The 17,254-nt window shown below is 41.7% G+C and overlaps 1 protein-coding gene and 1 pseudogene across 6 annotated transcripts; both read right to left on the reverse strand.

The window, feature by feature from the left end:
• Positions 1-231: 231 nt before the first annotated feature.
• On the reverse strand, positions 232-9,706 carry LOC112264775 (histone H3-like centromeric protein A). Of its 6 annotated transcripts, none has more exons than XR_002955680.2 (7): positions 9,586-9,706; positions 6,039-6,219; positions 4,519-4,649; positions 3,967-4,041; positions 1,789-2,935; positions 1,628-1,684; positions 232-1,356 (listed from the first exon to the last, which is right to left on the reverse strand). XR_002955680.2 is itself a non-coding variant. In XM_024441599.2 (5 exons), exons 2-5 carry the CDS (start codon positions 6,169-6,171, stop codon positions 2,807-2,809), a joined length of 468 nt encoding a protein of 155 aa, XP_024297367.1. In that variant the 5' UTR covers positions 6,172-6,219; positions 9,586-9,706; the 3' UTR covers positions 232-2,806. The 6 variants fall into 6 exon arrangements, 1 of the variants encoding a protein (XP_024297367.1); XR_006078609.1 differs by having other exon boundaries at positions 232-1,010; positions 1,257-1,356; positions 1,628-2,935; XR_002955678.2 differs by having other exon boundaries at positions 232-1,684.
• Positions 9,707-9,770: 64 nt separating this feature from the next.
• Positions 9,771-14,237, reverse strand: LOC112264778 (annotated as a pseudogene).
• Between the last annotated feature and the right edge of the window lie 3,017 nt (positions 14,238-17,254).

A 17,254-nucleotide genomic window follows, 5' to 3' on the forward strand; every position in this document is an offset into this window, starting at 1 on the left:
GAATTATCAGTGAAATAATCTGTCTGTAAACAATTTTGGGAAAAATTACTTGTCACGCACAAAGTAGATGTCCTAACCGACTTGCCAAAACTATACTTTGTTATCAAGAAATTTGTGGAGTGGTTGAAAAACAAGTTGTAATGACTCCAATCTAAGTGTATGTAAACTTCCGACTTCAACTGTATACATCCATTACTTAATATATACCATTTATTAAAAGTACAAAGACTGTCATATTTGGGGTGGGTTTGGGTTATTTAATCTTGCACACATACATTTCCTGGCACTTACTGTGTACAATATAATCACAAACACCTATACATCTTGTTATTGATTACTGCATTGTTGGGTTTAGAGCTTGCAAGAAAGGCATTTCACTGTACTTGTGCACATGACATTAAAACTTGAAATTCTAAACTACGTGCACATAATGATATCATAACAACCATGGCAAACTGTGGAACAAAACAAGTAGTCATGAGGAATAATCATAAAATGCTTACATTTACCATAGCATTATTATATATTGAACAAAAATAAACTCAATATGCAACAATTTAAGCGATTTTACAGAGTTACAGTTCAGGAAATCAGTCAATTTAAATAAACTGGGCCCTAATCTATGGATTTCCCCACTGGCCAGGCCCAGCCAATCGGAATGAGTTTTTCCCCCACAAAAGGCCTTTATAACAGACACATGTTGTGTTTATATTTTTTGTTCAGTGCAACTAAAAAGTCCATCAGTTTACAGGTCAGAGTTTTACCATCAACATGCCTAACATTAATATGGTTGATGTACCCTGACATAATTCCCTTCTCTACCTAATCCAGACTCTCCAAACTCAAATGTCATCAAAGGGGAGAGCCTTGGTGCACCCTGGGAATTGTAGTCCAGGAAGATGGAGTCTTTAAAGCCCGGTGATTGGTTGGTGGTGCTTTGGGGGCAGGTTACTGAGAGGGGCAGTGAGCATAGAGAGCTCCATTTGGTCGACGGTGCTGGTCTGAAAGGACTATCAAAATGGAAACAATCCAATTCCCGAATTTGTTTATTTACAAAAAAAAAATCAGATACCATGTCTGTTTAGGAATGTTAATAAAACATATTTGATCGCTCACAAACCTGGGGCATATGCTATTATATAGTCCCCTTCTACAAGTGTATGGGTTTTAGCCAACTCCTTTGACTATTGGCTGTCAGAAACATCTGGGACCAGGCTACAGACAAACATAATTGGTTCCGGCTAGCTGGGGCTTACACTGGCTGTGGAATTCTCCTCCTCTGCTCCCTTGGTTTACAGACCCCTCCCCCTTGTCACCATGGAAGCCGCCATACAATAAGCCCTCCAGTGTGCTGCTCTAATGACAGAGGGGAAAAAGAGGGATGTGGATCACATCAAATAACAATAAGCCATTTAAAGAGTTCTTGTTTATACACTACACAACTTCATTAAGTTGATTTCTAACACTATCCTTGCAGTGGATACTTCCATCTCCAATCCTAAAATGCACCTTTAACAAACATTTACAATACACGCAAGTAAACAACATGGAATAAGAATATATGGCTCTTAACATTGCTATTCAATGAATTGGCTTGACTAGACTCAAGAGCATAAAATTGTCTTACCTGATGTGTCGATGGCCCGAAAGAATGCACCTATTTTGGATCCATGAATAATATCCCCTTTAAAATGCATTAATGTACATTATGGCACTTGAATAAACAGTACTATTCTCTGTCCATGTGAATACATGAACACCTTCTCTTTGACTCAAAAAAATCCTCACCATTAAAAGGGATCCTACGCAGAAAGTGTTCCCACTTGTCTGTAGTCGTTCAACTGCTGTGTCATTTAAACATCTAACTCTAAATGTTGCCCGGTGGGTTTCGCAGTCACAAGTGATGCCCTAGCACACATGTAAACAGAAAATCTGATTGGCTGCCTGCTGGGAAAGCAGGTAGATCAGGGGCCAGGAGGCAGCAGAAAGCTGTCCCAAGAGACCAATTAAAAAAGGGAGAGCCAAAAGGGGCATCTGGCAACACCACACCATCAGATGAAAATACAATGAGACAAAAGGCGGTGGATGAAACCACATGCACACAAACACCACAGAGACATGTTAAAATTGGGCATGTCAAATAACAGGTTAACATGAAAGAAACTAATGTCCAGGTTATAAGGAATGGATCTGTAGTGCTACAATAGCTATATGGGTCACCACCCTTCATTACAGAAATGTGTCATTAGCAGGTTGTCCATAGACATCATATAATCCACTACATGTAATTCTATGATTTTATCCCTGCACATATGAAACAGGGGTATACAAATGTGAGCCATTTCGAATTGTTTTTGTACCGAATAAAAACATTTATTTAAATCAATCATGAACAATTTCTCTAAATTATTTACAGAAAATCTAATATTTTACAGATTTTAACAGTATACTAACTTGGCTTAGGTACCATGAGGTCCAAAACACTGATGAACTAAAGCAGTATACCCAACAGTGTTTTCCCTTCACAATGTACAAAAAATAGGTATTTCTAAATGCAAAACATTGGTGAATAGTCTTTGCCTGAGTTAGCATGTTGTTATAGAATATGCTGAGGTTATAACTGGCATGAACATAATGCATGTGTGTTTGGGGCAAATTAGGTCCACTAATGCTTTGCATCAAAACATAGCATTGTTAGGTCCTCAACACCCCATGGTCCATGGTCACCTTGGCTGAGCTTGAGTGACAAGAAGAAGAGAGGCTACAACAGACCCAATCCCAAGCCAAACTGCTCATCTGAGCATTCTCAGAGGTCATCCACTCCTCGAATTCGCCGGGCAAGCTGAATGTCACGGGGGAACAGCGTTACACGCTTGGCGTGGATTGTACACAGGTAGGCGTCGGAAAACAGTAAAACAAGGAAAGCCTCTGCAGCCTGGAAGATAAATTATGGTGTCAAACAATGACCAGCAAATATATTGACAACACCATTAATAGGGATACAAAAAAAGCAGAGGGGATTTTTTTTATTGTCGATATATAAAAAATAAATAACAATAATGTGTACTATGATGTTGTTATAATCATTTTAAACTGTAAGAAGGGTTTAGAGCAGGGGTCTCCAACATGTCGATCGCGAGCTACCAGTAGCTGCAATTTTCACGTGTTCAAATCTCACAAGTATCAGACACCGCAAACTCCCAGATATTATTTAACCAATGCAACATTGACATTATCCCACCCCTGGTTAGCCACTATTTGCTTAAAAAGCCAAACTTAACACAATATATGCCAATTCATTTCCAGCAATATTGCCCCTTGTCCATGTGTAGCCACTGCCAGTTGAGATGATAACCGTCTTGCAGGTTGACAGAAATACTTTCCCCAAAACCTTCTCAATTGAATGTTAACTGCAAAGTAGGCTTACCTGGCAGAAGTATATAATGAGAAATTATATAATTTATTTGTTATTTACAAACTTTGCCATGAAATAGGCAGCAGCAGTACAGAAACATCACTAGACCGGCACACTAGATTTGCATTTAAAAGGGCCAGATGTGCAATTAAAGGGGAATTACACACAAATCCAGATACCAACAACAAAACATTGTCTCCTGATGTGATGTAAACATTGACTCAGAACATAATTTTAAAAATAAATCTTAAAACAGTCAAATTAAAACAGAAAATTCATCTGATTTTATAGTGCCCGCACTTGAGCTTTATTTAACTGTTTTTTGGCGGTATATTGACAGAAAACACTGAGCACTATTTTCTCTTGTACACTCAGGAGCTGGGGAAGAGTGGCAGGGGAGAGAAGAATGTGCTTGTTCGAAAGCTAGAGAAAAATGTGTAGCTTGTTTCATTTGAATAAAGTAGCTCACATGCTAGAAAATGATGGAGACCCCTGGTTGAGTATTGATACAACAGTTATTCAAATAAGCACAGGAGTGGGAAGCAACATACCTCCTGCAAGGCCAGAAGAGCGTTCACCTGCCATCTCATGAAGTCCCTGGTATAAGTCTGGCACACCTCCCGAACCTGCGTAGACAACCTGAGTAAACAACCTTGCAATTTGCTGCTGTGGCAATTCTGTCATTTTGCAATGATTTTGTCCAACTTGTCAAGAAAATGCACTGACATGGGAATGTTTGGTGACATGTGGCCTAATTGGTCGAAATTGCAAACCCCTTTATTGTAGTGCAGTGATTGGTCAGTTGTGTGAGATAATATTGCGATGATTTGACTGTTGTATGCGGTAATAGTATGGTGATTGGTCAAATATGCAAGCTCTCGGATAATATGAGGGAATTGTTGATTTTGCAACCAAAAAAAGGGTAAAATTCACAGGGCTAACTATGTATTATCAACAAGTAATGTATTGTCAGACAGTGGCAGCATGCATCTAAGAATGTAAGGTGACTATAGACAAAATGGTGGTTGTAAAATCGGTTTGCAGGAGCCATGTGCTAACCAACCTTTACCAGACAAGAAAGGACAGAACCAGGGGTATCGTACCAGGCGTGCAAACGGTCCCTTGCGCAAAAGCAAGTCAGTGCTCTTCTGGTACTTGCGAATTTCCATCAGAGCTCGGGTGCCAGGGCGAAACCTTGTCTTTTTTCGCGGGGGGGGAGCTGGAACGGCAGAGGCTAGAGGGACCCAGATCATCTTTAAACAATGAGAACAGAACCTTATAATATTTCTTCATTGCAACACTTTCAACTAGTGGTCACATACAGTGCATTCATAAAGTATTCAGACCCCTTTCCCACATTTTGTTAGGTTACAGCCTTTTTTATTCTCAATCTACACACAATAACCATAATGTCAAAGCAAAACTTGTTTTTTTAATACCTGCAAATCTATTAAAAATAAAAAGCAGAAATACCTTATTTACATAAGTATTCAGCCCCTTATGCTATGAGACTCGAAATTGAGCTCAGGTGCATCCTGTTTCCTTTGATCATCCTTGAGATGTTTCTACAACTTGATTGGAATCCACCTGTGGTAAATTGTGATATATTCAATTGATTGGACATGATTTGGATACCTGTCTATATAAAGGCCCCACGGTTGACGGTGCATGTCAGAGCAAAAACCAAGCCATGAGCTCAAAGGAATTGTGTGTAGAGCTCCGAGACAGGATTGTGTCGAGGCACGGATCTGAGGAAGGGTACCAAAACATTTCTGCAGCAATTGAAGCAACATTCTTAAATGGAAGAAGCTTGGAAACACCAAGACTCTTCCTAACGCTGGCTGTCCGGCCAAACTGAGCAATCGGGGGAGAAGGGCCTTGGTCAGGGAGGTGAGAACCCAATGGTCACTATGACACGAGCTCCAGAGTTCCTCTGTGGAGATGGGGGGACCTTCCAGACTAGTCTGTATGGAGGGAAAGATGAACTGAGCACAGTACAGAAAGATCCTTGATGAAAACCTGCTCCAGAGCGCCCAGGACCTCAGACTGGGGGCGAAGGTTCAACTTCCAACGGGACAACGCAGGAGTGGCTTCAGGACAAGGCTCTGAATGTCCTTGAGTGGATCAGCCAGAGCCCGGACTTGAACATCTCTGGAGAGACCTGAACATAGCTGCGCAGCGACGCTCCCCATCCAACCTGAAAGAGCTTGAGAAGGATCTGCAGAGAAGAATGGGAGAAACTCCCCAAATACTGGTGTGCCAAGCTTGTAGCGTCATACCCAAGAAGACCAAAGGCTGTAATCACTGCCAAAGGTGATTCAACAAAGTACTGAGTAAAGGGGGAATACTTGTGTAAATGTATTATTTCAGTTATTTTTATTTAATAAATTTGATAACATTTCTAAAAAGCTGTTTTTGCTTTGTCATTATGGGGTATTGTGTGTTGATTGATCATGGATAAAAAATAAAAATAAACATTTAGAATAAGGCTGTAACGTAACAAAATGTAGAAAAAGTCCAGGTCTGAATACTTTCCAAATGCATAGCTAAACAAAAACAGTTTGCTTCAGTTTAAGCATTGAGAAGCCATGAGTCCAACCCATATTCCCCCTATTCTCCTCACCCGATGGTCTGCTCAGCCGTGGAGCCTTTGCCTTTGATGTTGAAGCAGTCGCGGTGGAGGCTGGAGGCCGACGCTTGGGTACTGCACCCTTGCGCCGGCTTGCAGAAGAACTGTCAGGATCGTGACGAGGCATCCTCCAATACTAGTTCACAAAACAGCGTCAATGAAGCCAGACTGTTGCCTGATAGTGAAGAGGAGATAGAGAAAAGTAAATGCGTTGTGACTGGCTCCAGTATTGACCATATAGGTTTAAATGGTCTTCGTCATTAATCTTGCATGTCACTCACACACACACACACACACACACACACACACACACACACACACACACACACACACACACACACACACACACACACACACACACACACACACACACACACACACACACACACACACCCTGTTAGCCATATGGTGTATATTGGAAAAGAATAAAAAGGGTTGGACTCAAAATGCATACTGAAAGAAAAAAAACTCCCCTTATGACAGAGGTGTCAAACTCATTCCACAGAAGTCCTGAGTATCTACTCGTTTTTGTTATTCCCTTTCAAAATTGTGTCCAATTTAAACCTAGACAACCAGGTGAGGGTAGTTCCTAACTAATTAATTAACTTAATTGATTAATCAAGTACAAGGGTTGAGTGAAAACCCACAGACACTCAGCCCTCCATGGAATGAATGAGTGAAGGGGTTCAATTAAGCTCGACCGGGCTTGCTGGTAGGCGTGTTTTACACCGGATTAAAGTGTATCGCATTCGATTTGGAACAGGGCTGCCTACCAGGAGTGAGCCAGGTGCCCCTCTGTCCGACAGCGAATTCGGTTCAAAACCAAAGTGACACAATTATGCATGTGTAATAATACATTTTATATAGCGCTTTTCAGTACAAAGGGGGCGGCAGGTAGCCTCGTGGTTAGAGCGTTGGGCCAGTAACTGAAAGGTTGCTAGATTGAATCCCAGAGCTGACAAGGCAAAAATCTGTCGTTTTGCCCCTGAACAAGGCAGTTAACCCACTGTTCCTAGGCCATCATTGTAAATAAGAATTTGTTCTTAACTGACTTGCCTAGTTAAATAAAGGTTAAATAAAAAAAATAAAAAAAACAGTAGAATCTCAAAGTCACTTAAAAAAAAAACATGTGTCAGTACTTGGGTGATGGTCTTCAACAGCATTAGATGATAAGCAGTTCGGAAAAGTAGTATCTTGAGCAGATGGAGCAGCCAGGGAGGTAGGTAGAAACATCTGACAAACAGGCCACGGAGCTCTTCATCGGGCACCTTGTTGTCTTTGATGTTCACAGCTCCTTCTCCGTAGGCAAGCTGGATAGTCCATTACTGAAATGTAGCACCCACCTGGGTGATGTTTCAGCGACTGTAAAAGCGGCAGAATAACCACTACTCCCCAGCAGTAGTCTGGAAAAGCCCCCTACGAGGCGAGCCTCTGCATCTCCTCACACCGCTGTACACTTCCCTCTAAGAACCGGGGCAGTTGGCCAAAATTCTGATGCTGTTGATGCATCATTAAAATCACACTATATTAGCTAGCCAAGCCAAAACAAGTTATCAAAAACAAAGGTTTGAAATATGCAGTAAAAAAAACATGTAAAAACATTTACCATATTTACAGAGCTCTCTGCCTTGGCTACTTCAGCGCGCCATGACAAACACTGAATTATTGTAGTAGGATTCTTTACTCACATGCAAAAGTCATTGCTGAAAAACACTTTATCTGCCTTCCCAATTATTATTATTTATTTTTATTCAAACATTTATGGAAAATAGATATACGTTTCTGGACGATGCACCATGGTACCTTGTTGACATTAACGAGTAGCGCAGATTACTTTTATATTTCATTTTTAAATTTTATTTAACTAGGCAAGTCAGTTAAGAACAAATTCTTATTTGCAATGATGGCCTAGGAACAGTGGGATAACTGCCTGTTCAGGGGCAGAACGACCTTGTCAGCTCGGGGGTTTGAACTTGCATCCTTCCGGTTACTAGTCCAACGCTCTAACTAGGCCACCCTGTCGCCCCAATAAGGGTGCCCCTCCCTCCCCGCTTTTGCCGGTGACGTGACGGGCCATAGCCCAGTGTACCCCGGGCCAGATTAATCAAACCCCTCAGTGACGCGAGGGGTTAGGTTCGGGTTCAGGGTAGGATTGTCTCAAGGGTCCCACTTAGCATCTACCATGGTCTGGTAACTCTGTTAGGCTCAGGCATGACATCGTGGGGTCACATTCAGGGGGGTGTTCTGATAGGTGCCACGTTCTTCACTACATCTGAACGTTCTGAAGATATGCAATCTGTTATACATAAAACATTATACAACAGATGGGACTAATCCTGGATGCTGATTGGTTAAAACCTCATTCCAACCAGTGTCTGTTCCGCAAGTTACCACCAGCTAAAGCGGACATTTAAATGCCTATTTAATCTGTTCCATCTCACTGCACAATCAACTCTCTCATCAGCCCAGCCAGGCAATTTATAAACTTGATCTCCACTATAAAAAGCATCTAGACATCATCTCCCATTTCTGTTAGACTAGCATTTGATTTAACAGCAGAGGTTTTATAAACCTTGCTGTCAGTGTCTCCGACATTTGCAAAACTGTTTCAATATTGAAATTCGATCTTCAGTTGTCACTAATAAAAATGTTGGGACGAGACAGTCAGCTTTTCTTAGCCAGTCGAAATCATGTATCAGCTGTTATAACTATTTAGGATATAGACAAAGAAATGTCTACAGAAAACAGTTCAAACTAAAAAGGCAGCTAGATGTCTGTATTTCCAGTTTGAAATGATTGTCGTAGCTGTGTTGTTGGCTAGCTCCTCAGTATAGTGTCCTGACAAGAGATGCGAAATCGCGCATCATTAGCTCATTCTTATGGACCTACTGCTAGAAAACAGCTTAGACAAACGCAGCCAATTTGCTGTTATTCTGGCTGCAATGTTTGACATGACTAACTTAGTCGTAGTTGTAGGCTAGCTAGCATGCAAGGGATACGAACGTTGCCAGCCGGTACGGAACATTTTGAACGAACTACTGGGTCACGTCCATAGATACAGAACAAAAAGACTCAAAAGACTGGCTCGCGTCTCTGAAAACCAAACCGATAGAAGGAACGATCCGCGACTTGACTATATCTCGTGGAAGTATGAGTGCATTCATCAAAATAACCTTTGGGCATTATCACTTAACGTTTAAGTATCTGAACGTTCTAGCGTCCTGAACATGCCTCTGAACTCAACCACAGGGCCAAACTGGAAACAATGCATTCACTCAAAAGTAACAAGCAGATAGTTAGCAAACTCACAAGGTACTTACATTAACTAGTTCTCTAGTTAGCATCGGGTTGAACCCATATAATTGTAAATCAAGAATTAAAAACCGGTAACTGGCACGTTCATTTTAGAGAGGTAAGAAAGCTAACGTTACGTAAATTAGTTCATAGAGCTTAGCATCTACTAAATTAGCTAGCATGCCACCGCTAACTAAGCAAACCATAGAGCTAACAACTTTTGAACGTGTCGAAATTCCACACTTACCAGCCGATACAAGTCTTATGCGAAGAGCTTTTTGTCAACAATGCACCAAAGACTAAACCTCTCCCTGAACCAATGTGACCGAAATTCAAACGACGCTCCTTGGTATCCGTCTCCTCGCAGAGCCAATGAGATGTGTCGATGAGCGCATGAAAACGCCTTGTTCACCGTTACTCCAATGGGTGGTGTTAGAGAAAGATGAGCTGCATGTTTATTGGACAAGTCAGTCAGCTCGAGTATGTGATTTAACATGGCATTAATGTACAGTCACAGATACAACAATGAGCCAGATATTTCATCGGATGTATAAATGTGAAGCATCGGTTGGTTATAAAAATATGTTACACTAGTAACAGCATATCTAGCAGTAGTATGTCATACTCAAGTAAAATAACAAAGTAGCTTTGTAACAGTAAAAACAATTATACAGACAAAAATCAGATTCAGGTGTGGGGTTATCATAGTGACTGCTGTACTATTGCATGCATGTACTGGTAGAAACAGGGCTGCCCAACCCTCTTCCTGGAGATCTACTGTACTGTAGGTGCAGCCCAACCCTAATTTTGCATATCTGATTCAACTAGTTAAGGTCTTGTTGAGCAGCTAATTAAATTAGGGTTGGACTGAACCCACAGGACTGTAGATCTCCAGGAAGGTTGGGCAGCCCTGTGCTAATAGGTTTAATAAAAACATCTACATGCATTAATTGTATTTTGGTAGTAAGTACCAGTCAGGATTTAGAATCAAAGTAGACATTTTTACTAATGAGTTTTGGAATTCATGTTGGTTTGATAAAACCTGTAGCAGCATAGATTTTACTGAGTGTCCATAAGCTGAATTGATTCATCAACAATGTCCAGAGGCAGGGGTGTGACAGTCTTTGTTAAAACTGCAGTGGTGCCAGGCTTGTACTTGTACTGTCCTTCTCTGGAAATGGGCAAAGAGAAAGGAAGATATTGTAATTCCCATTATGAAAAATCAAGTAATAATCACACAATTGTGTTGGTTGTAGCCCAGTAGAAACTTGGATGGCTCACTTTTTCCCCTTCTGGGCTGGTTGGTCATAGCCCCTAAGGTACTGAACCCCTGCCTGAGTGATGACACACAGGTCCACATTACTGCCAGAGCCTAAGTCACAGAAAATCCCAGCAGCAATGGCATCCCGCACCAGCTTTTTTAGCCTCTTCTAGCTGAGCAAGAGACAGATAAGGCAGGTAAGACAGGTGAGCAAGACATTGTATGAAATTAACTGTTCAATAAAAATGAACTGCATCTCACTTCCAGGTTGTCTGTATCTGTCTTCAAAGATAGAAATAGCTGCACCTGCTCCTGAACCTGCAAATACAACAGTAGTACTGTGACCTTTTTCTAATGTTTCAATACAACTTACCATTAGAAGCTCTTCCCACAGCCCAGCTGAATTAGTTGATGGCAGATGATTACCAAAGACAAACAATACAGGCATCCATCTGATTATGCTGGACTGAAACACAAGGACATGGTGCAAAAAAAATTCTCAATCGCTGACAAAGTCAAGCATTGACTAGATAAACAAATGGAGATCAATACCCATAGTAAGGAATGGTAGTTTGTCATAGGAGCCGTGTAGGTAGACACTGTAGAGGTGAGCACCAGTCACATCCACACCTCCAACAATCAGAGAGGAGCCAATATGTCCCTGGTACCTGGAATGGAAGCATTGCAGAAGCCACAATTCAGGTGTAGAGAGCTACAATGTAATAGCATCAATGTGTGATAAAATTGTAATCAAGTGAGGGATTTGATATTGAAGGCACTTGTGGCATTGTTGTCTATTATGGCCTGGAAAGTAACTAGATTGTCAGCATTCAAACCATGTTATGAGAATGGCCACTGTAGAAGTCTTATTTTCCCATCGTCACAGACTCATTCATGCTCTCTCACCTGAAGAGCATCCGTTTCAGTTGTCGGGTAACCGTGACAAGGGGAGGACATCCTCTGCTGAGTGAGTGCAGCTCCACATTGGATGACATCTGAGTGGTGACTTCCGCATCTGCAGCCACACCTGCGCCACAACAGCTACAATAAAAATTGAGATTAGTGGGTGAAACATGGTGGTTCAAATAGACTTCAACAAAATCCCCAGTCTGTGCATGTCATTGTACAGGGACTGATGCTCAACTACATATGGGTTACACAAGCGACACTTATACTGTACAAGGTCTATCCTTTGTGGTACTTACTAGATGTTGGGTGCAATGTAGTGGATCTTCATGCAATTCTTGTCAGCTACCACCATGTCATCAGTGGCTCTTGTATCAGCTCGAAGTATCACCCCATCCTGTGGAGGGAGGAAACGCAAACTATAATCATACTTTGTGCGGAGCTCAATCTTGAGACCACTACATCACAGTAAACGGAAAAAGTGTAATGACTGATTCTCACCTTGAATACTATGCCAGCGATGGTGGTTCCAGTCTTCCTTGCCTTAGGAGAACTGTAACCAAGCTCCGACAATTTCCCCTCCAACACAGCATTCCTGCAAATTGAGAACTTATTATGCAATGTTGGGTATATTTAGAGAAGCTGGCTTCGTGTTGGCCTAAGCAGAGCCCGGCCGATCACTGGGGACAAGCTTCCTGCCACCCAGGACCTATATACACAAGGCGGTGTCAAAGGAAGGCCCTAACAATTGTCAAAGACTCCGGCCACCCTACTCAGACTTCTCTGCTACCGCACGGCAAGCGGTACCTTAGTGCCAAGTCTAGGTCCAAAATGCTCCTTAACAGCTTCTGCCCCAAGCCATAAGAATGCCGAACAGTTAATCAAATCGCTAACAGTACTATTTTCACCCCCCCCCCTTTTTTTAACGCTGCTGCTACTTGCTGTTTTATCTATGCATAGTCACTTCACCCCTACATACATGTACATATTGGCTCAATTACCTCAACTGTATATAGCCTGGTTATTTTGCATTACTTAAAAAAAAAAATAACGTTATCGCCCCCAAAAAAGGTTGTGCTACAAACCTAAGCCTACTAAAACCAGAAATTAGTCAGGAAATATTCCTCTGCTAAAACTATTTACATGGTAACAATGTAGGCCTACAGTAATTATCCTGTTTTAAACTATGATAGTGTTAATTATTTTTCAGCAGGTTCACAATTTTACAAAAGCAGACAAATTTTATAAAATTCATAAAATTAAAGGACAATTCTGCCACTTTTCAACCTCAATCTCCTCCAGCACCAAACCGGTCTACAAAAAAAAATTGGTCACACACATATTTAGCAGATGTCATTGCAGGTGTAGTGAAATGCTTTTGTATAAACAGTGATTCTATGATCTATGGTTAAAAAGATAAAGGTTCTAAAATTGTTTCATCACAGGGTAGGATTAAAAGTAAAGTGATTTTCAAAACCTGCGACAAGGGAAGGTATTTTCTTGGTTTCCACAGCCGTGAATCTCAGTGTTTGAAAATGTTTACTTGATGTCATCTGGTAGAACTTTATATATATATTTTTTCTACAAAACATAGAAAATGTGCCCTTTTCACATGTTAGCTCCTCCCACCAGCCTCCTTTGGACTATAGGAGGGTGGGTATTTTATTTGGTGGAATGGGGGAAAAAATGGACCTGAGTCACACGTGGTTGCCATATGTTTAATACCATTACAATCAGCCAGTCCTAGTATAGTTCTTCCCAAAAGCTTCTGGTTGACATTGGTATTGTGCGGAGATAATGAAAATTGGGTTGAAAAGTAGAGTTGCCCTTTAATTGTGCGTGAATTGGGTCTCGACCAATGTTATGACTCGAACCCCTGGCATCCACCTCAAGAACTGTCCCAATACATAATAAAACATGAGTTGCAGTAAATGTTAATCAAATTACCCTATGGACCACTAAGAAAGGAACTCACCTGCGAGTGTTCTCAAAGGAAAAACCAGCGCGGAGGTTGGGGAGGTCGAGAATTATGGAGCATCTTCAATCAAGCTGGGCGAACGAATCCACAACTCGAGAACCCTCAGGTGAAAGGAGAGCGTCTACTGCACTTCACTTTTCAACCCCTTTCACTTTGTTAAACGCTGTCACGGTAAACTGTCTCGGTTGGATGTGTCAGTGTTTCGTGGGTGAACTTTCACTTTCAATTTTAACACCGCCTCGACGAATCAAAATACAGTATTGTCATGGCTAGAAGGTTACAGCTTTTGTCAAATTAACTTCAAAAGTAGATTTGTTTTTCATTTTAGCTAAGCCTTTCCCTAGCCGTAATCCTCCTAACCTGCTACGTTAATTATGCTAACCTGCTGCAAAAAATCCAATCTGAAACTAGATCCCATGCATAGATCCCATCTTGTCAAAACAGAACAAAATGGATTCTCAATGGCTGGTTGGTTGATAGGAACGGGATCCTTGGGCGTCCCAATTCTGATGTCACCGTCCGGGTTTGGACGTCCCAACTCCATTAAAGCGTCGAGTGCGCAAGCTTTGCAAAATAAGTTTCGGAATCCATGTTATTCAATTATTGCACCCACACTGCTCGAGCGTGTCAACGAGCGTCTGCGTTGCCAAGGGATAAAATATAACTCATTCCTATTTCTGATGCCGATTACGCGGCAAGTCCTGCCTCTCCTCCTCATTGGTTTATAGACGCAGGTACCCACATGACATCTCATTGGTTATACCCACGTGAAAGTGGACAAATGACTGCAGGTGTGGCATTTAAAGGGGTAGCTCCGCCTCTTTCAGGTGGACGTGATTGTTCTTTAACAAGCTTTGACGGAGATGTGTGGCGACCAATGAGGGGAGGGCTCCCCTCCAGGTAGGAGGAGAGTGGGCGGGGTTTTGTACAATTAACCTTGACCTTTTTCCAAAAGGAGGACTGAGGAGAGAGGAAGCAGGAGGTGAGCCAATCTAATTGATAAAAGGCCAGCGACTCTTTCGTCCTTTCCACGTAAACTATATGACTGAGCGACATGACCACTGCATGCCACACCACGTGCAATGAGAATGGAGGGCCATATTGTGGCTTGATAAGGAATGTGAAGCAGAAGACTCTGATTTATGTCCCTTTTATGTTCAGTTCTTTCCCCTGCTGCAGAATTACAATTAGATTTGGTTTGGGGAAACTAATGTTGAAGCAGGCCCACATTCTGAGTTGAGCAATTCAGCACTGGGAGCTGTCCATGTGCAAACAGAGTCCACGGTGTTCATAGGCTGTTTAGTTGAAGAACGTCTGCTACTAGACCACTGTGCAATGGCATTGAGGGCAACATTGTAAAGGCTCCAATCAACAACAAAAAAATACCAAAATTTTACTAGTCTAATTAATAATGGAGCAGTAGCATGAGCTTTCCGTGATATTGACCTTCATAAAGAAAAGAAAACAAAAAATGCATCATGACAAAAAAAGAAACAACAATTTGCAATATTTAGGTCTACTGCAAATCTCAACACCCATACTGCCAATAATTGGTACGGGAATCATTTGTATAGTAACCAACATTTTCTTTGTTTAATGCCTTTATTGCCAAATTTGAGCTTTTTGCTAGAACAGAAATGCAGTATGCTCGTTTTTCTTCTTGTCAGAGGATGATCGATGTCCAGTGGATGGTGTTGGGTAGATCTCCATGCCTTCCAAGATCAGCAATCGACTGTAGAACTGTCACTAAACCTGTGATCTCTTTCTGTCCCTGCTTTAGTTTGGGGCGTCTCTGTGTGCTACTGGCTACCTGACTGTGGTTACTGGTGACTAAGAGCCCAGATGATTTTGATCCAGAGTTGGCTGTTCAGTTGACTCCTGATCTCTCCTCTAAACCAGTCTTTGTGGATTTGAGAGCACTCTTGGGCGACGGCGTTGGTCGACAATGACACCTTGGCCAACAGGCGGGCATGGGCAGTGGTTCCGGAGTGTGACTGATCTTCCGTCCGTTTACCACAGTCATGTTGACTGCAAAATCCGCCCATCCACAAAGAAAATTGCAGACGTCCATGTTGAAACCTAGGTCTGTCAGACACTCGTGCTTACTGGTGTCCCCTCGGCACTCCTTCATGAAATTCTCCATGAGGTTATTGAGGACGAGCCCAGTCAGATGGCCAACAATCAAGGTAAACTCGTCTGTTGTGTCGTCCTCCCACTGCTTAAAGACACTCTTATCTCCAACATCTTGAAATGAAGTGAAATCAGAGAGATCTACAGGGATCCCTTTAGAGTTGTAATACTGCAGAACTTGAAAGACATTATCACACACATCGTTGATGAATCTCTCTGCCACATTGAGCCAGAAGGGTGTTATTCCGGTTACTTGTTCTAATTTGTCCATGTTGTAGCCATGTCGCCTAGCTGCCTCAAGTGGGTTGGCAACAGCTTGCTGCAAGTAAATGAAAGAACTGACAGGGATTTTGAAAGTACAGTACCAGTCAAAAGTTTGGACACACCTACTCATCCCATTTAATTTTTTTTGTATTTTTTTGTATTTTCTACATTTTTTAATAATAGTGAAGACATCAAAACCAATAAATAACACATATGGAATCATGTAGTAACCAACAAAGTGTTAAACAAATCCAAATGTATTTTATATTTGACATTCTTCAAAATAGCCAACCTTTGCCTTGATGACAGCTTTGCACACTCTTGGCATTCTCTTAACCAGCTTCATGAGGTAGTCACCTGGAATGCATTTCAATTAACAATTGTGCCTTGTTAAAAGTTCATTTGTGGAATTTCTTTCCTTTTTAATGCATTTAAGCCAATCAGTTGTGTTGTGACAAGGTAGGGGATACAGAAGATAGCCCTATTTGGTAAAAGACCACATCCATACTATGGCAAGAGCACCTCAAATAAGCAAAGAGAAATGACAGACAATCATTGCTTTAAAACATGAAGATCAGTCAATCTGGAAAATTTCAAGAACTTTAAAAGTTTCTTTAAGTGCAGTCGCAAAAACCATCAAGTGCTATGATGAAACTGGCTCTCATGAGGAACACCACAGGAAAGGAAGACCCAGAGTTACCTCTGCTGCAGAGGATAAGTTCATAAGAGTTAACTGCACCTCAGATTGCAGCCCAAATAAATGGTTCAGAGAGTTCAAGTAACAGACACATCTCAACATCAACTGTTCAGGAGAGACTGCATGAATCAGGCCTTCATGGTCGAATTGCTCAAAAGAAACCACTACTAAAGGACACCAGTAAGAACAAGAGACGTGCTTGGGTCAAGAAACACATGGATATTAGACTGTGGAAATCTGTCCTTTAGTGGTAAGTGAGTCCAAATTTGCGATTTTTGGTTCTAACTGCCGTGTCTTTGTGAGACGCAGAGTAGGGTAATGGATGATCTCTGCATGTGTGGTTCCCACTGTGAAGCATGGAGGAGGATGTGTTATGGTGTGGGGGTGCTTTGCTGGTGACACTGTCTGTGATTGATTTCGAATTCAAGGCACACTTAAACCAATATGGCTACCACAGCATTCTGCAGGAATACGCCATCCCATCTGGTTTGTGCTTAGTGGGACTATCACCCAATTGAGATGGTTTGGGCTGAGTTGGACCGCATAGTGAAGGAAAAGCAGCCAACAAGTGCTCAGCATATGTGGGAACTCCTTCAAGACTGTTGGAAAAGCATTCGTCATGAAGCTGGATGAGAGAATGGCAAGCGTGCACACAGCTGTCATCAAGGCAAAGGGTGGCT

Source organism: Oncorhynchus tshawytscha, linkage group LG13 (assembly GCF_018296145.1).
Source record: "Oncorhynchus tshawytscha isolate Ot180627B linkage group LG13, Otsh_v2.0, whole genome shotgun sequence".
Lineage (NCBI taxonomy): Eukaryota > Metazoa > Chordata > Actinopteri > Salmoniformes > Salmonidae > Oncorhynchus > Oncorhynchus tshawytscha.